The sequence below is a fragment of the Natator depressus genome, chromosome 1, assembly GCF_965152275.1.
Source record: "Natator depressus isolate rNatDep1 chromosome 1, rNatDep2.hap1, whole genome shotgun sequence".
Lineage (NCBI taxonomy): Eukaryota > Metazoa > Chordata > Testudines > Cheloniidae > Natator > Natator depressus.
Genome location: NC_134234.1, coordinates 145,589,984 through 145,609,046, shown reverse-complemented (window position 1 = coordinate 145,609,046; position 19,063 = coordinate 145,589,984). Strand labels below are relative to the sequence as shown.

Sequence of the window (19,063 nt, the reverse complement as noted above, 5' to 3'; positions counted from 1 at the left end):
TATAACCAAAAGTGACAATATTTCAGGATCTCACATCGATACCAGTGACTAGAGCTGAGCAAATAAACCACAGTAAATAATTTATCTGCTAAATGTAGCTTCTTTTGCTGCTAGTGGAGTATCCACAACCAGACGGCAGTTTCCTTGAATACATTTATTCAAAAGGATTCAGGGAATGTAGTTGTGAATTGTTCTTAATCCTTTAGTTGGATCAAAAACAGTTTTAGACTAGGGCCCAATTCACATTGCTTTGAAAGGTATGTCTACACTGCAATTAAACACCCACGGCTGGCCCATGCCAGCTGGCTCGGGCTAAGGGGCTGTTTCATTGCAATGTAGACTTCTGGGCTCAAGCCAGAGCCTCAGTTCTAGGACCCTGAAAGGTGGGAGGGTCCCAGAGCTCAGGCTGCAGCCCAAGCCGAGTCAGCTGGCACAGGCCAGCCACGCGGTTTTATTAGCAGACATACCCTAACTGATTTTGGATTATTCTCTAGTCAAGCTGTGTAAGTTATGATTGGTTCGGTTGTTTTTTATTCACTGATCGGATGAGTGATCAAGCACTTCCAGCACCCATTTAACACATGTGCAAATCTAAAATGCGGTTTATGTGGATACTTATGCATGTGACTTTGAAATGTGCTTTCCATGAATATTCATGCCAATGCAACTCAAGCACTTGTACGTGTTTGGAAAGCAAGCACATGGAGCATTGCCAAAGCGCATTACAGTATAAATTCAAACCAGTATTGGTTGTGACGTTTTCTGCAAGATTCACCGAGCTCTTCTAACAATAAATGTCACGCTATCACAAATGGCTTTTTATGTGTGTTGTAGGATGGGGATTTTTAGGTACAATATTCCATGTTGTACTCCGCATGGAATTGTGCAGAGATATACATGGAGAGTGATGTGTGTCTGCTTCACTTATACATAATGTTCATAACAATTCACTGTTCTGTCCCTGTTATTAATGTCCTTTTCTTTGCCTTTTGTTTTTCAGGCCACAATGTAGGGAGCCTTTTCCACATGGCAGATGACTTGGGCAGAGCAATGGAAACCTTAGTTACAGTGATGACTGATGACAAGGCATTAGAATAGCAAGATATGTTTTACAACTTCAGGCGTCCCGCATGGTTTTTATAAAATTCATACAACAAAGAGGATTAGACTGTAAGAGTTTACAAGAAAACAAATCTATATTTTTGTGAAGAGTAGTGGTACTATACTGTAGATTTCAGTAGTTTCCTAAGTCTGTTATTGTTTTGTTAACAATGGCAGGTTTTACACGTCTATGCAATTGTACAAAAATTATAAGAAAACTACATGTAAAATCTTGATAGTTAAATAACTTGCCATTTCTTTATATGGAACGCATTTCGGGTTGTTTAAAAACATTTATAACAGTTATAAAGAAAGATTGTAAACTAAAGTGTGCTTTATAAAAAAATAATTGTTTATAGAAACCCCCTTTAAAAAAAAACAAAAACAAAAAAATTGAGGCAGTGCATTTATTTAGTATCATTTCAGCTCTGTGACCATACCAGAGATGTATTCATGTTCTGTGTTCTTTTCCCTGCTTATCAAAGCAAGTATTTTCTGCAACAACACCAAAACAATTGACTTACCTTTCATGTTGTTTTTTGTCTGACGAAGGTTGGCTTAAAAAAAATCTTCTTAACTTCCAGCTGAGGTAGTTTTTCCACCTCTTTCCAGATAAAATTAAGGATTATATGAATCATCCAGCTAGTCTGCAATAATGAAATGAAAGAGCACATTACATGACAATGCTCTCTTCAGAGCTTGCAAAAATAAATTGTAAATCCTATACTCCAGCCGTTTCTTCTGCCGACTAAAATCCTGAATGTTGTTAGTAAAGAAACATAGGAATTGCCTTACCGGATTAAACCTTTGGACCTTATTGTCCGGTATCCTGCCTCTGGCAGCGGCCAGCACATGATGCTTCGGCAGAAGTTTGATATGCTTCCTCCCCCCCCATAATGCCACCTTTCTGAGATGCTGTAGGTGGGGTGTGGAGGGAAGGAGATTCCTTACTGACCCCTATTGCTGATCCCCTTCTGCGTAAAAGCACGAAGTGATTGTTCATACATCATCATAGATTGCCTAGCTACCAATGTTATTAATTATCATAAAGTTACCCAATCCTTTGTGGGGGGGGAGACACATCCACAATATCTGTCTCAACCCCTTGTGGCAACGTTCCAAGGAGTTACCGTGTTGAAAGCTTTGGGGGGCAGTGTAAAGGAATTACGACTGTTCCTATATGATAAGCGGTTGAAGGTGCCACACTATTCCATGAAGTGTTCATCAGCAAAACAAGGTTCTCCCCCCCCCCCCCCCGCCACAGTATTTAGTTCCTCCCCATTTTTTTCTGCAAGTAATACCGCACAATTCACAATGACTTGGGAGAGAGCGAACAGAGAATAGATTAAACGGTTCAACAGCAACTCCTTAGGGTAGGTTGGGGTGTGAGGGGCTGTTAGCAAAAGCTTTACCATTTCATTTTCTTTTATCAGCTTTTAATTTCCTTTTAAAACACCTAGAAATACACCATCTGACTTACTCACATTACTTTGCAAGCGTAAAAATCTGTTACCTCTTCTTGTATGAAGTGTAATTAAAAGTTGGGAGAGATTTTATTTTATTTTGAATGCTAGTTAACATTGAACATGGCTAGTCATGCTATTTCTACCTCACTTTGGTTTTGTGGTGTTCCTGACAATTACGTACAGATGTTACATTGTCACCACTTGTCCATTGTGTGACCCGGTCTCATCATTTACTACTAATACATTGAAAAAAAAAAGAAAAAGAAACCCAGATCACTTTCATGATAAAGAGCTCTTTAAATGCTTTATTTACAGTGGGTACCCTGTTTACTTCTGATTGCATTTCTTCAGGAAAGTTCAGATCAAGATATAAGGGAATGGATTTGTTTTTCTTTCTTTCTTTTGTGCTTGTAAGTTAGACCTCTTTAAAAAATCAGAGGCAAATGGCTTGCACAATTGTTTTCATCAGGGTTTTATTTTGGTTGGTTTTTACTTTCTAGACATTAGTTTTGGAGTGAGTCTGTTAAAAATATTTAAAAAGTTGAGAGCTTTATTGCTGCTTTTTAAGCATAATTTGGGAATTCTTTCATGTTCCTTATAACCACAAAGTATTAAACTGTAAAACATAACCATTGTAACTGACTACATAAATATCATATGGCATGTTATTTCATTGTTACTCAGTACTGGTTTATTACTTGGGTATCATAAAATATTGTGTTTTAACACCAACACTCTAACATTTACTAATTTTTTTTATAAACTTCAGTTTTACTGCATTTTTCACAACATATCAAATTTCACCAAATATATGCCTTACTATTGTATTATATACTGCTTTACTGTGTATCTCAATAAAGCACGCAATTATGTTATTAATCCTAATGGAAGTGCAGCATTTATTTAGTGACTTTCTTTTCCAGTAATCTGCTCTTTATGGAGCTCCACTGAGTGGCATGCCGTCTAGTCTATTCCTTAGTAGTCCATATGCCCCTCAACAAAGTACTCATGGGGCTGGATGCCACGGGCAGCACCCCTAGAAATCCCACATGATTTGGGAGAAGGGGCTGGGAACCTCAGCTGTCTAACAGAGGGGTTGTTTCGTAATATGTGGGGCTAAGCTAAGGCATAAAGTGCATACCAGCACTACTCATTCAGAATAGGCCACTATACCTTGAATGGAAACAAAATTCAATTAAATCCATGAATATTTTTGTTGTGTGAAGCAGCTTTAAAATCCACATTGCTGGAATTATTTCTAATCCTTCCTCCCCCCCCCCCCCCCCCCCACTCGTCTCTTTGGCTTTGTACTTTCCCTCTCCAAGTCTCTACCTACTTTCTTCAGTGTTTGTCTACAGGCATTGCCACATTCTGACACAGTGGGTTAGAAAGATCTGTTGACGCTCCAGGGAGACATTGGGCTGGTATTGTTTTTCCCTTATTATTGCTCGCTCCTGTTAGTATGTTTCACCCACGCACAGCCCTCCAGGGGCTGCCAATGCCTTGCTTCAGCCCGAAGAGTGAGACCACATCTAAAAATCAAATTCTAGGCATTTATGTCGCAATTCAAAGGTCGTCTACCACATTGTGAAGCTCTATGAATTGTATATAATTATAGTGATTATGTCAAGAATTCCCAGTTATCACTCTGAGGTTTGACAGGTTCTCGTCTCAAGATCAGACCCAGTATTATTAAAATTACTGTTTAGTTGGGAACCCTGACGTGCACATTTGCAACACTCACACTTTAGGAACACGTCTGTATTTGTAATAGTTTATTAATACATTTAGCTAAATTACAAACACTCTAATGGCACAAGATACCTAGAGATACTACAAAATGTAGCGCTGAATATCGTTATACTCACACCAGCCCTTGCAGAACAATCTGAAATGTTAGCCAGTTTCTTCCTCCTTATCACCAGTGGCCATCACCCTGGCATCTCCCAAGGGCTACATTTCTCTCTCCTCCAGCCCACAGGCTGGGATACAACTTTTATAATGCCTTACAATGTCTAATGCATATTCAGTTGGGGTTTTGCCATTTGTATTTCCTCACCCTACTAATGTTGGAGTGCCTGTCTCCCACAGATTAGTATATTAATGATGTCAATTTATTGCCATGGCACTTTTGTGGCCAGACATCTGCAGATGTTTCTGAAATATCCAAAAGCTGGTAGTAACTCATGTTCCGGAGGTGCTCTGGCCAAATGTCCCCTCTTAAACACTACTCCCAGGTCGGGACCTTGTATTACTGCTAAATAAAATAAACACTAATGCTAGCTCTATGGGCTACTGTTGCTGCCACATTTGTTGCCAACGGACCACAAAATCATGCATGTGGTTGATAAAAATGTGGTTCAGGGACCATTATGAAAGTGCTTGCTCTGTAAGATATGGTCTGGGCATTTGGTAAGATGTTTAAAGAACAACTCCAGCTAAGCTGGCATTTTTAAACAAAAAAGATCCTCAACACTCCTGGCCCTTTAAAAATGTTTTCGTCCATTGCTGTCAGACAGCTGTACTTAACGATAGGTGCTTTTCAAGCTGTATTTATGACCAAATATATTGTAAACTTTCTTTTTTATAATCTGCTGCCTCTTGCCCCACTCCTGGGTGCTCAGCTATGGTGAATTGCAAAGACAAGACCATGACATTGCTGAATGGTGGAGGCTGATTATATCACCATCAGGTGGTTGGCCCCTTTCCCTGAAGTAGGCCCTGTGCCTTTGTGCCAGTACAGTTGGTCCCAGCTTGGCCAATTAAGAGGGTGGGGCAGCACCTGGGGCTATAAAGGATGAGAGAGAGTCAGGGAAGTGGGTGGTTCTTGGGGAAGGCAGGAGAACTACGGGGGGGTGCTGGATGAGCAGCAGTGAGAACCCCAGCCAAGGGGCCGCGAGAGAGCTAAAGGCAGGGGGTCTGCAGAGGGGTTTAATCTCTCCAACCGGGCAAAGGTTAATGGAACAGGGGGAGTGAGGGGTGCTCCCTGGTGAGGATGGACTCTCCCAGCAGAGAGACTGTAGGGGGTTCCTGCTAGGCAGAACAGGGCTGTACTCCAACTGGAAGGGCGGGGGCAGCCTGGCAGATGGACAGGAGAGGAGCGAAGAAGAGATGCTGTATGGTATATGCTCCATTGATGGAGTTGAGATAGTTGTCTTTTCAGGCCCATAAACAAGGGCTGGGGGGGAGGTGATAAATGGACTATGTTTGGGGATTTTTGATATGGACTACTCTGTCATTGTAATAAACTAGGCCCCCTTGGGGCGGGGAGGGGGAGAGATTGTATTAAGGCTTGGAGTCCTTAGGGGCACGAAAAGGGAAGGGGGATGTTAATCCCAGCATTAGAGCACCAAGCTGCAAGGGAGCTTTTGGGAATAAAGAGGACATGTGCACAGTGATTAAGAAAAAACATGTCTATGACTACTGTGATCGTATTTAGGACTCTCCCCTGCTTCACTCATTTGGGCTAAACAAACACTCCCTACCAAACGAGTTACTTTGAAGTCCCCCCCCCCCCCCCCGTGTAAGCGAGATCACAATGTGCCTCTAGGTAGTAAGATTTATCTGAATGTCTCAGTCCACTGGCTCCACTGCCTCACTGTGGCCAAAAAGGGACCTGCTTAATCCAGCTGAGTTCAATAAAAAGGAAGCTGGCTTCCTCTTTGTGCCAAGTGAGGGTGCTGGTCGCATTGGAGGTGCCACTGTTGGTTTTACCAACTTAGGCTTTGATGCTGTAAGGTTCTTTGCCTCCATAAGGTGCATTGCCTAACTTAAGCATGTGAGTCATCCTAGTGCACTACCTTGCTGAATTGGAGCCTTAAAGAAAGGTAGACGAGACATGTCACTATTGACTAACATGATATACCTTCTCCTGAGGACTGCTCACCACTTTTGTCAGAATTTGGTCCAAACATTCAGAAGAATTCAAGTGCAAACCCTGGTAAGAGAACCCATTTTTGAAATGTGCTGTCAATCACACCTCACATGCACCAAAAGCAAACCGTGCATAATGTGGTTGGCACCACTTAGATGAACACCTGCTATAAGAGTAATGTTTATAGTAAGAGGTTTAAAGACTTTGCCAGAAGTTTTCAGTGAAATTTTTTTCTGGTTATAAGAACTGAGTCCCAATCTCCTCCCTCCAAAAAAACCCATAGTCCCTTTACCCTTTAAAGAACATCCATTCTGCCCCCCCTGTTTTTTAGCTTTTACAATCAGTTTATCTCAATCTGTTGAGAAGTGGCCTACTAGATGCACCATGGGTTTCCTCGGTTTTCAGTGCGGTATTTGCATTGAGTAGCATGTGCCTTACTGGATACAGGAACAGAGTGCTCTTGGTAATGATGCTCTACTGTACTAACTACTGTGGCAATTTAACAACAACCTTCCAAACTGCCATCCACTAATCTAGCTGGCCTGAGATAGCTCCTGCTCCACCAGTGACTTTTCCAGTCTGCTTCTAGGGAACCAGGCAATAAAATGCAAGCTTGCTCTTAGGACCTTACAGACCAGCTCTAGTCATAAACGCAATAGAAAAATTCATTTTTCTAAAGGTATGTCTCATAACTTTAAACAGCAGCTTCAGTGACTCTTTGTAGGTATAATGAAGGCAGAGTAAACTGCTTCAGATTGGCAAATGCAGCTAAACATTATATTAAACTAGATAATGATGCACGAAACCATGTATAATGCAAAATAGTTTAGCTGTATAGAAACCTATAGAGAAACTTGTTTCAGATCTAGGCAATAATTATTTGACTTTGTACTGGTATAATTATTACAGCATGTTTTAAAAGCTGGTCTTGCTTACTAATTTTCTAAATAGTACATGCTGATGTATTATCTGTATTAAGACTGAAAACTTGTCTAGCCATGCAGTTGATGAAAAATATGCTTCCTGTAAATGCCTTAGAATTGCATAGACAGAAAATAAACAGCACATTAGAAGAAATCTAGCATTCCTTCTAAGTTGTCTATATGAGGAATTTCAAACTCTTTCACAGAGTTGGTGGCATCTTACTAGAAAGATTGCCTCATGGATCCACCTCCTCGTCCACTCATGATTGACCAGTATCCCTGTGATGACTTCAGCAATTGTAAACGTGAACAAGTGATATTAGAAGAGTATTTAATGTATTTTCAGCTGCTTTGAATACAATTTAGCAGCTGGAAACAAGAGGAGGAGCAGACACCATGGGAACAGCCAGTTCTCAGCAGACACCTGTAAGTGCTCCATGGCCCACAGCTTGGGACATGTGCTCAAGAAGGAGAATTAAAGAGACAAAGAAATCAGTAACCTATGTCATTTGTCCTAACAGATAAAAATTAAAATTAAACTCACTATGAAAAAGCCAGGCTGTTACTGAAAATCTACAACAGATAGTTATCGGGCATTCCAGACTGTTCTACTCTGTTGGTCTTATCACCCCCTCCAGGCAGAAGCAAACAAATAGAGCAAAAAGGTATCGCCCAACAATGGGTGAAATCCTGGCGTCACTGAAGTTGATGGGCATTATATGACTGACTTCAGTGGAGCCAGGATTTCACCCACTGTATCTAATCATCAGCTGTTCCCAATCCCCAATTTTCTTGTCTCCTTATATCTTGAAGTACTGTAACTACTCAGCCCTGTGCTTAACCCCTGTCTCTCCTTTTTCAGAGTGCTAGAATGAAGGAGAAAGGAGAGAGAAGAATGTAAGCACATGGGTGAGAAGATGAAGGAGGAAGGAAAGAAACTGCCAAAGAAGAAAGAAAATAAGAAACACCCCACTGGTGAGCATCCAGCCTTGGTGCAGTATCTGAGGTAGACGCTTTGCTTGAGGTCTCTTATTGCCCTAACCCCTAATTGGCTGGTCCCTTCCAGATGCAGGCTGGCTTCTTCAGGTGATCTTCTCCTGAATACAAGTCCTTCCTCTCTATCTCTATCCTGGGAAGCAGTGACTCTGAAAAAGGTTTGGGGGTCATGGTGAATAAGCAGCTGAACCTGAGCTCCCAGTACGATGCTCTGTATCAAGTTACCTACCCTCTTCTCTATTTTCCACCCCCCCCCTTCCTTTTGCCACAAGTGATTGTTGAAGGATGAAGTTCCCTCATCCTCTCTTTGTACTCCTTCCAGACATGTATGCCTGGATAGAGAAAAGCCTTCTCATTGCGCCAATAGTGCTGTGTAAATAGCCTCTATGAGGCCTGCCAACTCCATATCATCCTGTGCCTGGGTCTTTTTTGCTTGGCAGGAATATGGGGCCCTCATCTCCCAGGATCCTTGGCTTCAGGAGACAGCAGCATGAGGGTATCCTATCAATTTCCTCAAGGGCCCAAACCCCAGTTCCTTTCAGGGACTTGCCTTCCTCTCTCTCATCTTTCCAGAGGCAAACATTGTTTTAGGAAATATGTCCAATCGCATTCCGGGGAGGATGGGAGAAGGGCTGATCTCCCTAATCCCAACTGTGGAGCAGACCAAGGGATATTTTTCTTCCAACTTCCTGGTCTCCAAGAGGCCTGAATGGTTTGGGTCCACCCTGCATCTCCACCTTTTAAACTGCTGCATTTGGAGATTCCATTTCTGCATGATGACCCATTCGCTCCATTCTCCCTTTTCTATATCTGGGCAGCCCCCAGGATATGCGGTTCCACATCTCTGTCCAGCAGGAGTGGCAGTGGGTCACAGTCTTCCATTCATTGCCTGCCCTTTAGCATTTCCTAGGGCCCTTTGCTTTTTACATAGATCTCTTTAGTCCTGATGGTTCATCTTCAACAAATATATTTCTATCCCTATTGAGACACTCCTTTGATTTGAGCTTCGACACTAGAAAAGCTATGCAGGAAACAGAGATATAGTCCCATGCTGCCTGACTCAACATGGTTTCATCATAAAAGTAAGGAAGGATCATCTTAGATAAATCCCTGCAGAAGGCCGTCATTTCCCAGGACTGTCAAGTCTCTCTGCAGGTTTTGCTGGATGTCACTCTGTCCATCTCCCTTATCCCAGGATATGCTAAGCACTTTTTCAAACTGTGTGGAGACACTGTCCTGGATTTCATGTTAAGAAACTAATTAGTATTTTATTACCCAGATCCAGCTTTTTCCTCACCAAAACAACGTTCCATTCTTTGGATGCTAAATGTACTATTGCTTATTTTCAGCCTCAGTCATTCTGCGAATCCAGGCACCCACTTGGCTGTTCTGTAGTTCCAATAAAGGTCAGAGGGCTTCAAAACCTTCCCTCTCCTCTTGGATCAGGAACTGGAAAAGCTGACCAAGCTGCAACTTAGCAAGTTTATTTTTCTTAACATAACAGGACATTCTGGAAAGAGGCCTGGCCAGGAAAGGCTTTCAGCATGCCTAAGTCACTTGGGCATTTTTGAAAATCCCATCTGTTGTCAACCTTAGAAATGCATAGAGCAGTGACCTTGTCATCTCCTCAGACCTGCATTATTCACTATTGAGTGGACCTGGTTTCCTCAGCTGATGCGGCCTTGGGCTAGAATGTGCTCCAGAAAGTGTCTTAATTCCTTTAAGTGTGTGAATAAAGGCTTGTCTACACTGGCAATTTACAGCACTGCAACTTTCTGGCTCAGGGGTGTGAAAAAACACCCCCTAGCGCAGCAAGTTTCAGCGCTGTAAAGCGCCAGTGTAGACAGTGCCCCAGCGGTGGGAGCTACGCCCCTTGTGGAGGTGGGTTTTTTAGCATGCTGGGACCACACAAGGCACGTTAAAGCGCAGCCACGGCAGTGCTTTAGCATTGCCAGCGCAGACTAGCTTCTAGTCTGGAATCTTTCAGGATGAGAGAAAAACAGGATGTGGGATGTCTGAGAAGGATGAATTCTCCCTAACTCTTCTTCGATGGTCCTTTAACTAAGGGCTAGTCTACACTGGAAACACTGCAGCGCTTTAACGTGCCTTGTGTGGTCGCAGCGCAGAGCTGGGAGAGAGAGTATGTGCAAAGTGCGTGTAAAGTGATACCATTTTGAAACCAGTTTGTATTCCCTTTGTCTGGTACGAATGACCAGACAGGATGCAAGGCAGGGGAGAGTCAGGGCCACAAAGTTCACAACGGCTCATCTCTATCAAAAATACTCCAATAAACACAAGTTCACTCCAGAGGAACAAATTTCACATGGGACATAGCTGAGGTTTGGATAACTGCAGACAAATCCTCATCCCCATCCTGCTCCTTTATGTACCTCTTAGGAGGTTCAAAGGGAGCAGACACTGCCTATAACTTCCTTGCTAAGGACAACCTACCATGCAGAACTGGCATAGCTGGCTCCTACACTTCCTTCCCCACAGCCTCCAACCACTGAGTGAGTCAGGGATGGGGAGTGGTCATGGCCACAGTTCAATGCCCTCCAGCAATCCCCTGCTGAAATATGGTCACTTGAGGGCTAGAGCCCACCTGTGCAGTGCAGACCAAGGGCTGCTTTAACATATGCCCAGCACAGAGGAATCTCTGAGCAGAGAATCAGGGAGCTCCCTGACAGCCTCCTCTCTGCTGCACCTACCAGAAGCTGGGCACAGCAGGAAACCTGGCTCAAGCGGTTCAAGTCAACTGGATTCTATGTTAGCTACAAATGCAGAAGAAATCAGTTTTCCAGCAGAATAGGCAGACTACTCTTCCTAGCTCTTCCAAAGCCTCCCTGTATAACTGGAAAACAATCTAAAGACGTTGGGCCAATTCCTCAGCCTGTGTAAATCAACATCTCCAGATTAATTTGATTAGGCAATTTATGACTAATGGTGGTTTTACTTTTATTCAGAAAATGCTTTCCTCCTCTTTTCATGTGTTCCTCAAACACAGCAGCTGAGAACCCACAAGCTCAACTGACTGACCTTCTCCATTCTGCCTCCAGCTTTATTTTGTCGACTACCTTTCGCACCAACTGTATCCTGTCTTACCGAGTTAAATAATACAGCCAGAGAGCTAAGAAACAATAGCAGAGGGGGAGAGAAATTAAGAGGGCGAGGTGCTGGAGAAAAGATTATGCTTTCAGACACGAGCAGAAAAGAGGCAGAGTTGATGAGGTGGAGAAAGAGGAAGCATTGCAACAACCTAAACATGTCAGTTTCCTTCTTTTATGGATATTCCTGCTATTGCACATCCAGCTCCAGAGTTTGGAGAGGCCCGCTCACACAGAAACCCCCTCAGCTGCTCTGCAGATTGCTGTGTTGAGTACATTCTTCTCCCAGCACCCACAGGCACTTGCTTGCAATCTTTTCCCAAATAACGTTGAGCTTTTTAATCTGTGCCCTTAGATGGCCCCAACATCAGAGCACCTCACAAACAAAAATGAATTTACCCTCACAAGAGCCCTGGGAGGTGGGAGAAGTATTATTGAGTGTCATTTTATGACGAGGAACTGAGATTGTGTGAGCTTGGGGAAATGGCCTAAGCGGAGCCAGGGATGGATCCATGATATCCTGAGTGCCAGTCTAGTGCCTTAATCAAAAGCCCATCCTTCCTCATACCGTAACAAAATACCATCCCTGTTAGGTTCACACCACTGAGTACCAAAACCTTGTGTATGTACACAAGTGTGGGTGGGTGTGAGAGAGAGAGAGAGAGAGAGAGATGCTTTTTCAGACTTTGCCAGTGTTCAAATCAGTTAAATGACTTAGATACAGTACTTTAAGAATTTTTTTCTTTTGTGGGGGAAGAGGTAAGGAAGGACAGGGTTCTAGGCCACAAACCTAAGTCTACTCCCATTGCCATCAAACAGACCAAGATCAGGCCTCATCTGATTTGTGTGCTCCAGTAAGTGGGCTGTTCTGTCAACCTGCACTACTGTGGACAGCACTAAAAAATTTACCTCAACACAGAGACTCAACTCTCAGTTGACTAAATCCAACAACTAGAGGTAAATCAGTTTAAATCAGGTAGAAAAAGCAGCTGTTACACTGCATCCCCCACTCTTCATTTGCACAAGCCTAAGCATGCGTGTTTAAGAACAACTTTCTCAGATACCTCCACCTCCACTCCCAAACCCTCCTTTGCCAAGTCATTTCACTTCAAAGCAAGCATGTAGATACATATCGCAGGAGCCATGCTGTGAGCAAGAAGAGCAGTTTACACTAAATAAAAACAGGACTATAACAACTGTGCATGTGGTCCCCGTAAGCTGATAAACAACGCTGTTTGGGAAAGTGATAACAACACCATATATTTAACAGCATGGAGCTGCATAAAATGTGGTAAAAATGATCGATAGCCTGTGTTTAAAAGGGGAGTGATTTAAAGAAATCCTGTAGGTACATAGTGAAGTCTAGTCATTACACATGTATTCTGAGTCACTGTTTCTGCATATTAGGAATTCTTTTACAATAAGTCTGAAATCCTTACTGCTTGCAGACCTCATGCTTGCTTTTGTCAGTCACCTTGGTTACTGAGAGTTGTAGGGAACTTCAAGACTTATCTTTATCTTATTCTTAACATACATGTATAATTTATTTAATCGACTGTTCCATGACACCAAGCATATTTTTACCATCTGAAGCCCAAGCAAATGCTCCCCAGATGCTGAACGTTAAAATCCATTGCCGATGGGAATTGCCCTTCCCCCAGTGAAAAATAAATACTGCCCCTTGTGGATACCAAATGAGAAAATGGTGAATACCGTGTTTCCCAACATGAGCATCTCTAGACGAGAGTAGTACCAGCAGTAATATCCTATCTCCAGTAACATCTACCCAAAGGTCCATGAAAAACACACCTGGTGCTAAGGCTGTGACTCGGGTATCAGTAACTCAGCCAGCCTAACTACCTGGTTCTTTGAGTGCCCAAATTCCTCCACACCTGCTCTGTTCATCACTAGTGTTTGCAGGTGTACATTCAAGTGCCACACAGCAAAATACAACTTTGTATCTATAGCAGCAGTTCTCAACAAGGGGTCTGGGGCCCCCTAGGGGGCCGTGAGAAGATTTTAGGGCATCTGCCAAGCGGGTCCAGCATTAGACTCACGGGGGCCCAGGGCAGAAAGTGAAAGTTCCACTGTGTAGGGCTGAAGCCCGGGGCCCTGCGCCCTGCCATCTGGGGCTGAAGCCCAAGCCTGAGCAATGTAGCTTGGGAGGGGTTGGGCACTGTGGCAATTGCCCTGCTTGCTACCCCCTAACACCAGCCCTGGCTTTTATATGAAGAAAAACCAGTTACTGGGGCACAGGTGGGCCGTGGAGTTTTTATAGCATGTTGGAAGGGGGTGGGTGCTGAGAAAGAAAAAGATGAGAACCCTTGATGTATAGCATCTTTCATACAAACAGCATCTCCAGAGATTTGAGAGCTGATAGTGTGGCAAAATCAAAATAAAGATTCATGAAAAGGAAGGAGCACAATTAAGCAGTATGAGCATGTGAGGAAAGAAAGGTGTTTTCAGCATTTGAAAATGGGCAGACAGATGAAGGGGAGAAATACAGGAAGGCTGGTTCCAGATACAGGAGGTGCCGGGAAGAAGGCTCACACCCTAAGAGCGGCAAGATACTGGGAAGGCAGAATGGAGTGACTAGTGCTGGACAACGAGAAAGCAGTGGGGAAGGGAAAAAGCATTGGTTATGGAAATGTAAAGCTGGGAGACACAGAAAGAGGTTAATAGGCATATTTTTACACTAAACTTGTGATAAGCATAGTGTAAAGTAGACTCTTTTCAGGAATAGTATTGGTATGTCCCACCAGAAGATAAACAGTCAGACCTCTAAAGTACAACAGTTGTTATTGCACTCAGGATATAAAGATGGCCTTGTTCATGATCTATGGTATGTCTAATAAATAATCAAACATCATAAGTGGGTTTTAGTTCTACCATAGGATGAATTTTAGCTGTGCCTCATTCAGCAGACAAATGGTTCTAGTCTCTTGTTGATGTATGGGACATATTTTGTACAGAAGATTAATGGGAGTTACCCACATAACTCCCCAATGCATTCACAGGAGAATAAACTTCAAAGTCTGAATCCTCTATCAACCAGCTGCAAGCAATAAGAAATGAAAAGGTTTTCCCCAAATACAGAAAGAAACTTAGGCAGATTCCTGGTCATGACAAAAATGAAGCAAGTGTTAGAATAAATGCTAGACACACACTTGCAAAAAATTAATCATACCACCACCACCTCATACATAGTTACCATTAGTGTTCTGCTCTGCTGAATTCTATTAAGCATTAAGTAAAAGGAAGTAGAAATTTTGATGTCTAGGAAAATGGGGCCTTGGCAATTTATAGGAGTTGGGCTTTGTTCTAAATTATAGTAGACCACCTTTACAACCACCAGTTTCAATAATTTATTCAGCAGTTAAGTTTCTTCAAGAATTTAGACTCCCAAGGAAAAGTACCTCAGGCACAGTGGCCCTGCTATAATGTCTATTTGTTTTTACTTTTTATCACTGAAACAGCTGGCAGGGACTAGCATTGTGAGACATTAGAGAATATTCAAATTCTAAAATTAACAATTTTTTCTTCAACAGCAAACTAAAACTAGCCTTCAGAAAGACTGTGCAGGAAGAAAATACTACGAACATTTTGAGTGATTTATTATGCACGTGTTTTATTCCACCCGTCTTTCCGCCTTTCCAGTCAACTCTTTCACTTTGAGCAAAAAAGAATCATAATGGCCAAAATTTTCAAACATGGTGCAGAAGTTTAGGCACCTTGTAACAGGGCTTGCTGATCCTCTTAAGAGCAGGAACAGCCAGCCCACCCTGTCATCGGGGCTGGGTCCTGTTAGGCCAGGTTGCTGTTGTTCAGGTGGTGGTTGAGGTAGGGGGATCACATGACCAAGAGGGACCCACGACCACCCTATATGCCAAACCTTACAGGCCTGAGCCTCTGGACCAAGAAGGCTGGTGGTGCTTGTTGGTAAAGGGTCCCATATACTATGCTATGCTGCTAAAGCCACCTTTAGACACCGAGATAAAAGCAACTTGATTTTTGAAAATTCTGAATCCCTGCAGCTTCTAATGCTTTCAATGAGCTTTGTGGATAACCAACACCTCTCAAAGTCAGGCCTCTGATATTTAGATTGTTAGATATGGCTCTAGGAGCCTAACTTTAAGCACCCGGGTTAGAAACAATCATTTTTCCTCTTATTTTGATCTCTCATTCCCCCGCCCTACCCCCAAGCATCAAGAGAGTTAGAAATCTTGTGATCTTTGGACAGGCAAACACCATTGTGAGAAGCACAGCTGGATAAATGTCAGCATTAGCAGTACTCCCTTGCTCTGGGAGAGTGGCTAACATAGTGGTCGTTGCTATGGGTACCAGAGCAGCAAATGATAATAATAGCAAGACAGACTAGTAGGAAGGGGAACTCCATTTCAGGTTCAAATATGGCTTTAAATTAACTGTGATGAATAATTTAGGAACACAGATGACTTTTAAATGCCTCAACCAGGGAAATCCCTTTAATAGATGGCAATCACTGACAACTTATACCTGGTTTGCAATCAAACAATGTAAGGTATTTTTGCACAAAAAGACAGACCCAGCATGAAATAGTTCCCATTAGTTATCTCTGAATCTGCTGCTTCACTGTAATTTGCTCTATTTTTCCATGATGTTAGTTGATTTTTTGTTTTGACAGTTTTTTTTCCCCCTTGACAGAAGTTCTCCATTTCCCTGGGTAACAGAACATTTATTTAGCTCAAACATACAGAGGGGAAAGAGTGGAGTTTTTCCCCAACTGGAGTCTTCGGATGACACTGTGTCCACCCTGGCATCTGAAGCTGGGAAAACCCACTTAGTTGAACCAGCCATCCAATGGATATAAAGCATTTGACCTGTTTTGCCTTCAGCTCCACACAAAAAAGAACACTGGTGCAAAGAGACAGATAAGTGACTGCCTTGGCTAGGATAAGTATGCCGTGTAGTTGTAGCTGTGTCAGTCCCAGGATAATCGAGAGACAAGAGGGGGTGAGGTGATATCTTTAACTGGATCAATTTCTGCTGCTGAAAGAGACAAGCTTTTGAGCCACACAGAGCTCTTCTTAAGGACTAGCAAAGGTCCTCCCAGGCCTGAAGAAGAGCTCCCAGTTCCTCGAAAGCCTGTCTCTCTCACCAAGAGAAGTTGATCCAATAAAATACATTACCTCACCTGCCTTGTCCCTGGAGATAATGCTATCATTTTTTGACTATACTAGACCCCTGCAATGAGCGTGTGCTGTGGACCTGTGGGATCAGTCGACGCTACACACAGCTCATGTGGCGCCTCATGGTCTCGGACACCATCCAATGGTCCAGGGACATCTACATCGAACACATCACCGGCCACCGACAGTACCAGGAGGTGTGAGCCGGTACGACATCGTGCATCAACTATGGGAAAGGGACCAAGAGACCTTTTCCATTGGACCATATGAACTGGAACCATAAACTCACTGAACATTAAATCTCACCAAATGCGGGTAAATCCATCCTCATCATCGTATCCACTTATTATCCTCCACACCTGAACATAGCCATTATATGAACAACATACCCCCATATCTCAATGTCTGTACTTTGACCTGTAAACCTTTTACCCCCCATCGGGGATATTGCAGATTATGTATTCCTTACACTACCCATTTCTAAACCGAACTTCGCACCCCTTGATAATCTGTACCTTATTCCCTGATAACCAGAAACTTCTATGCTTAAACTCTGTACCGTTTTCTTTTTATTTTATCATCTTAATAAAATTATTAAATTTTAATTAAATTAAAAATTAATTAAATTATTATTAATTTATAAAATTATTAAAGATTACATGTTTAAGCATTGCTAAGATCAACAAATGCTAAAGTTAAAGTAGTACTCACCACCTCAGCTCTGCCCCCTTGTGTATATGCATTATAATACTCTTTAATTACATGATCATATCCTATATACTAGATAATACAATTTCATACAGTTGCTTTTCTACAACCCAGTTACAGCTGTGTAGCATCTTCTACTGCTGAATTCAATCTGCACAGAGTGTTCATGGAAGTAAGCAAGGAGCCTGATTCACAGACTCCAAGGCCAGACGAAACCATTATGATCATCTAGTCTGACTTCTTGCATAACACAGGGCCATAGAACTTCACCAAAATAATTCCTAGAACATAGCTTTTAGAAAAAAATCCAGTCTTTAGTTAAAAATTGCCAGTGATGAAGAATCCCAATTATTCCAATGGTTAATTAACCTCCCTGTTAAAAATTTACACCTAGAATTAGTCTAGCCTCAACTTCCAGCCATTATATCATGTTACACCTTGGTCTGCTAGATTGAAGAGACCATTTTAAAATATTTTTCCCCCATGCAGGAACTTATATATTGTAATCAAGTCACCCCCTTAAACTTTGCTTGCTATGCTAAACAGATTGCGCCCTGAGTCTATCACTATACTACATGTTTTTAATCATTTGCACGGCTTTTCTCTGAATGCCCTCATATTTTTCAACATCCTTCTTATATTGTGGGCACCAAAACTAGACACAGTATTCCAGCAGCAGTCGCACCAGTGCCAAATATAGAGGTAAAATAGCCTCTCTAATCCTACTCACAATTCCCGTTTATACATCCCATTAGCCCTTTTGGCCATAGCATCACAGTGAAAGCTTATGTTCAGCTGATTATCCACCATGACCCCCCAAAGCTTTTTCACTACTATGTTACTCTAGCTATACACTAGCGTAAGTCCCTTCAGAAGCAATATTGAATGGAGATGTACTGATGTAAAAAATGGAGTAATACAGGAGCGAATGAGGAAAGTGCTCATGCAGCATCCTGGTCTAATTCACTGTACACCATAAGTATTCACTGGGAACAGAGCTTTTGCTCCAGCTCATTCAGTCACCATGAGCCAAGATGTTCCTTGTAAGAATGTACAAAAAAAAATTACAATATTCAGTTGTTTGGAATATAATTAATTCAAGACTTATTTTAATGCACTCTAAAAATGAAGGGGCAGATTTGGCATTTCCTGATTGTGAGTACTTAAAGTGAACATAAAAATGGCCATAGCGGGTCAGAGCAATGCTCCATTTAGCCCAGTATCCTGTTTTCTGACCGTGGCCAATGCCAAGTGCTTCAGAGGGAATGAACAGAACAGGGGAATTCTCAAGTGATCCATCCTGTTATCCATTTCCAGCTTCTGACGGTCAGAGACGTAGGGACACCCAGAGCATAGGGTTGCATTCATGACCATGTTGGCTAATACCCACTGCTGGACCTATCCTCTATGAACTTAGCTAATTCTTTTTTTAACCTATTTATAGTTTTGGCCTTCACAACATCCGCTGGCAACAAGTGCCACAGGTTGACTAAGTGTTGTGTGAAGAAATACTTCCTTTTGTTTGTTTTAAACCTGCTGCCTATTAATTTCATTGGGTGACCCCTAGTTCTTGTGTTATGTGACAGAGTAAATAACATTCACTTTCTCCACACCATTCATGACTTTATAGACTGATATCATAGTCCCCGCTTTGTCTCTTTTCCAAGCTGAAAAGTCCCAGTCTTTTAAATCTCATCACATATGGAAGCTGTTCCATACCCTT

The 19,063-nt window shown here is 42.4% G+C and overlaps 1 protein-coding gene across 10 annotated transcripts in view; it reads left to right on the top strand.

The window, feature by feature from the left end:
• The window catches only part of DMD (dystrophin), a 1,886,383-nt gene extending 1,882,957 nt beyond the window's left edge, over positions 1-3,426 (top strand). For 9 of the 10 annotated variants that reach the window (XM_074968560.1, XM_074968534.1, XM_074968525.1 and 6 more), the window contains one exon: positions 1,001-3,426. In XM_074968560.1, coding sequence (XP_074824661.1) covers positions 1,001-1,098 — 98 coding nt within the window. In that variant the 3' untranslated portion in view covers positions 1,099-3,426. The remainder of the gene's footprint in view (positions 1-1,000) is intronic. The other variant, XM_074968551.1, reaches the window with a different exon arrangement.
• The last annotated feature ends 15,637 nt before the right edge of the window (positions 3,427-19,063 follow it).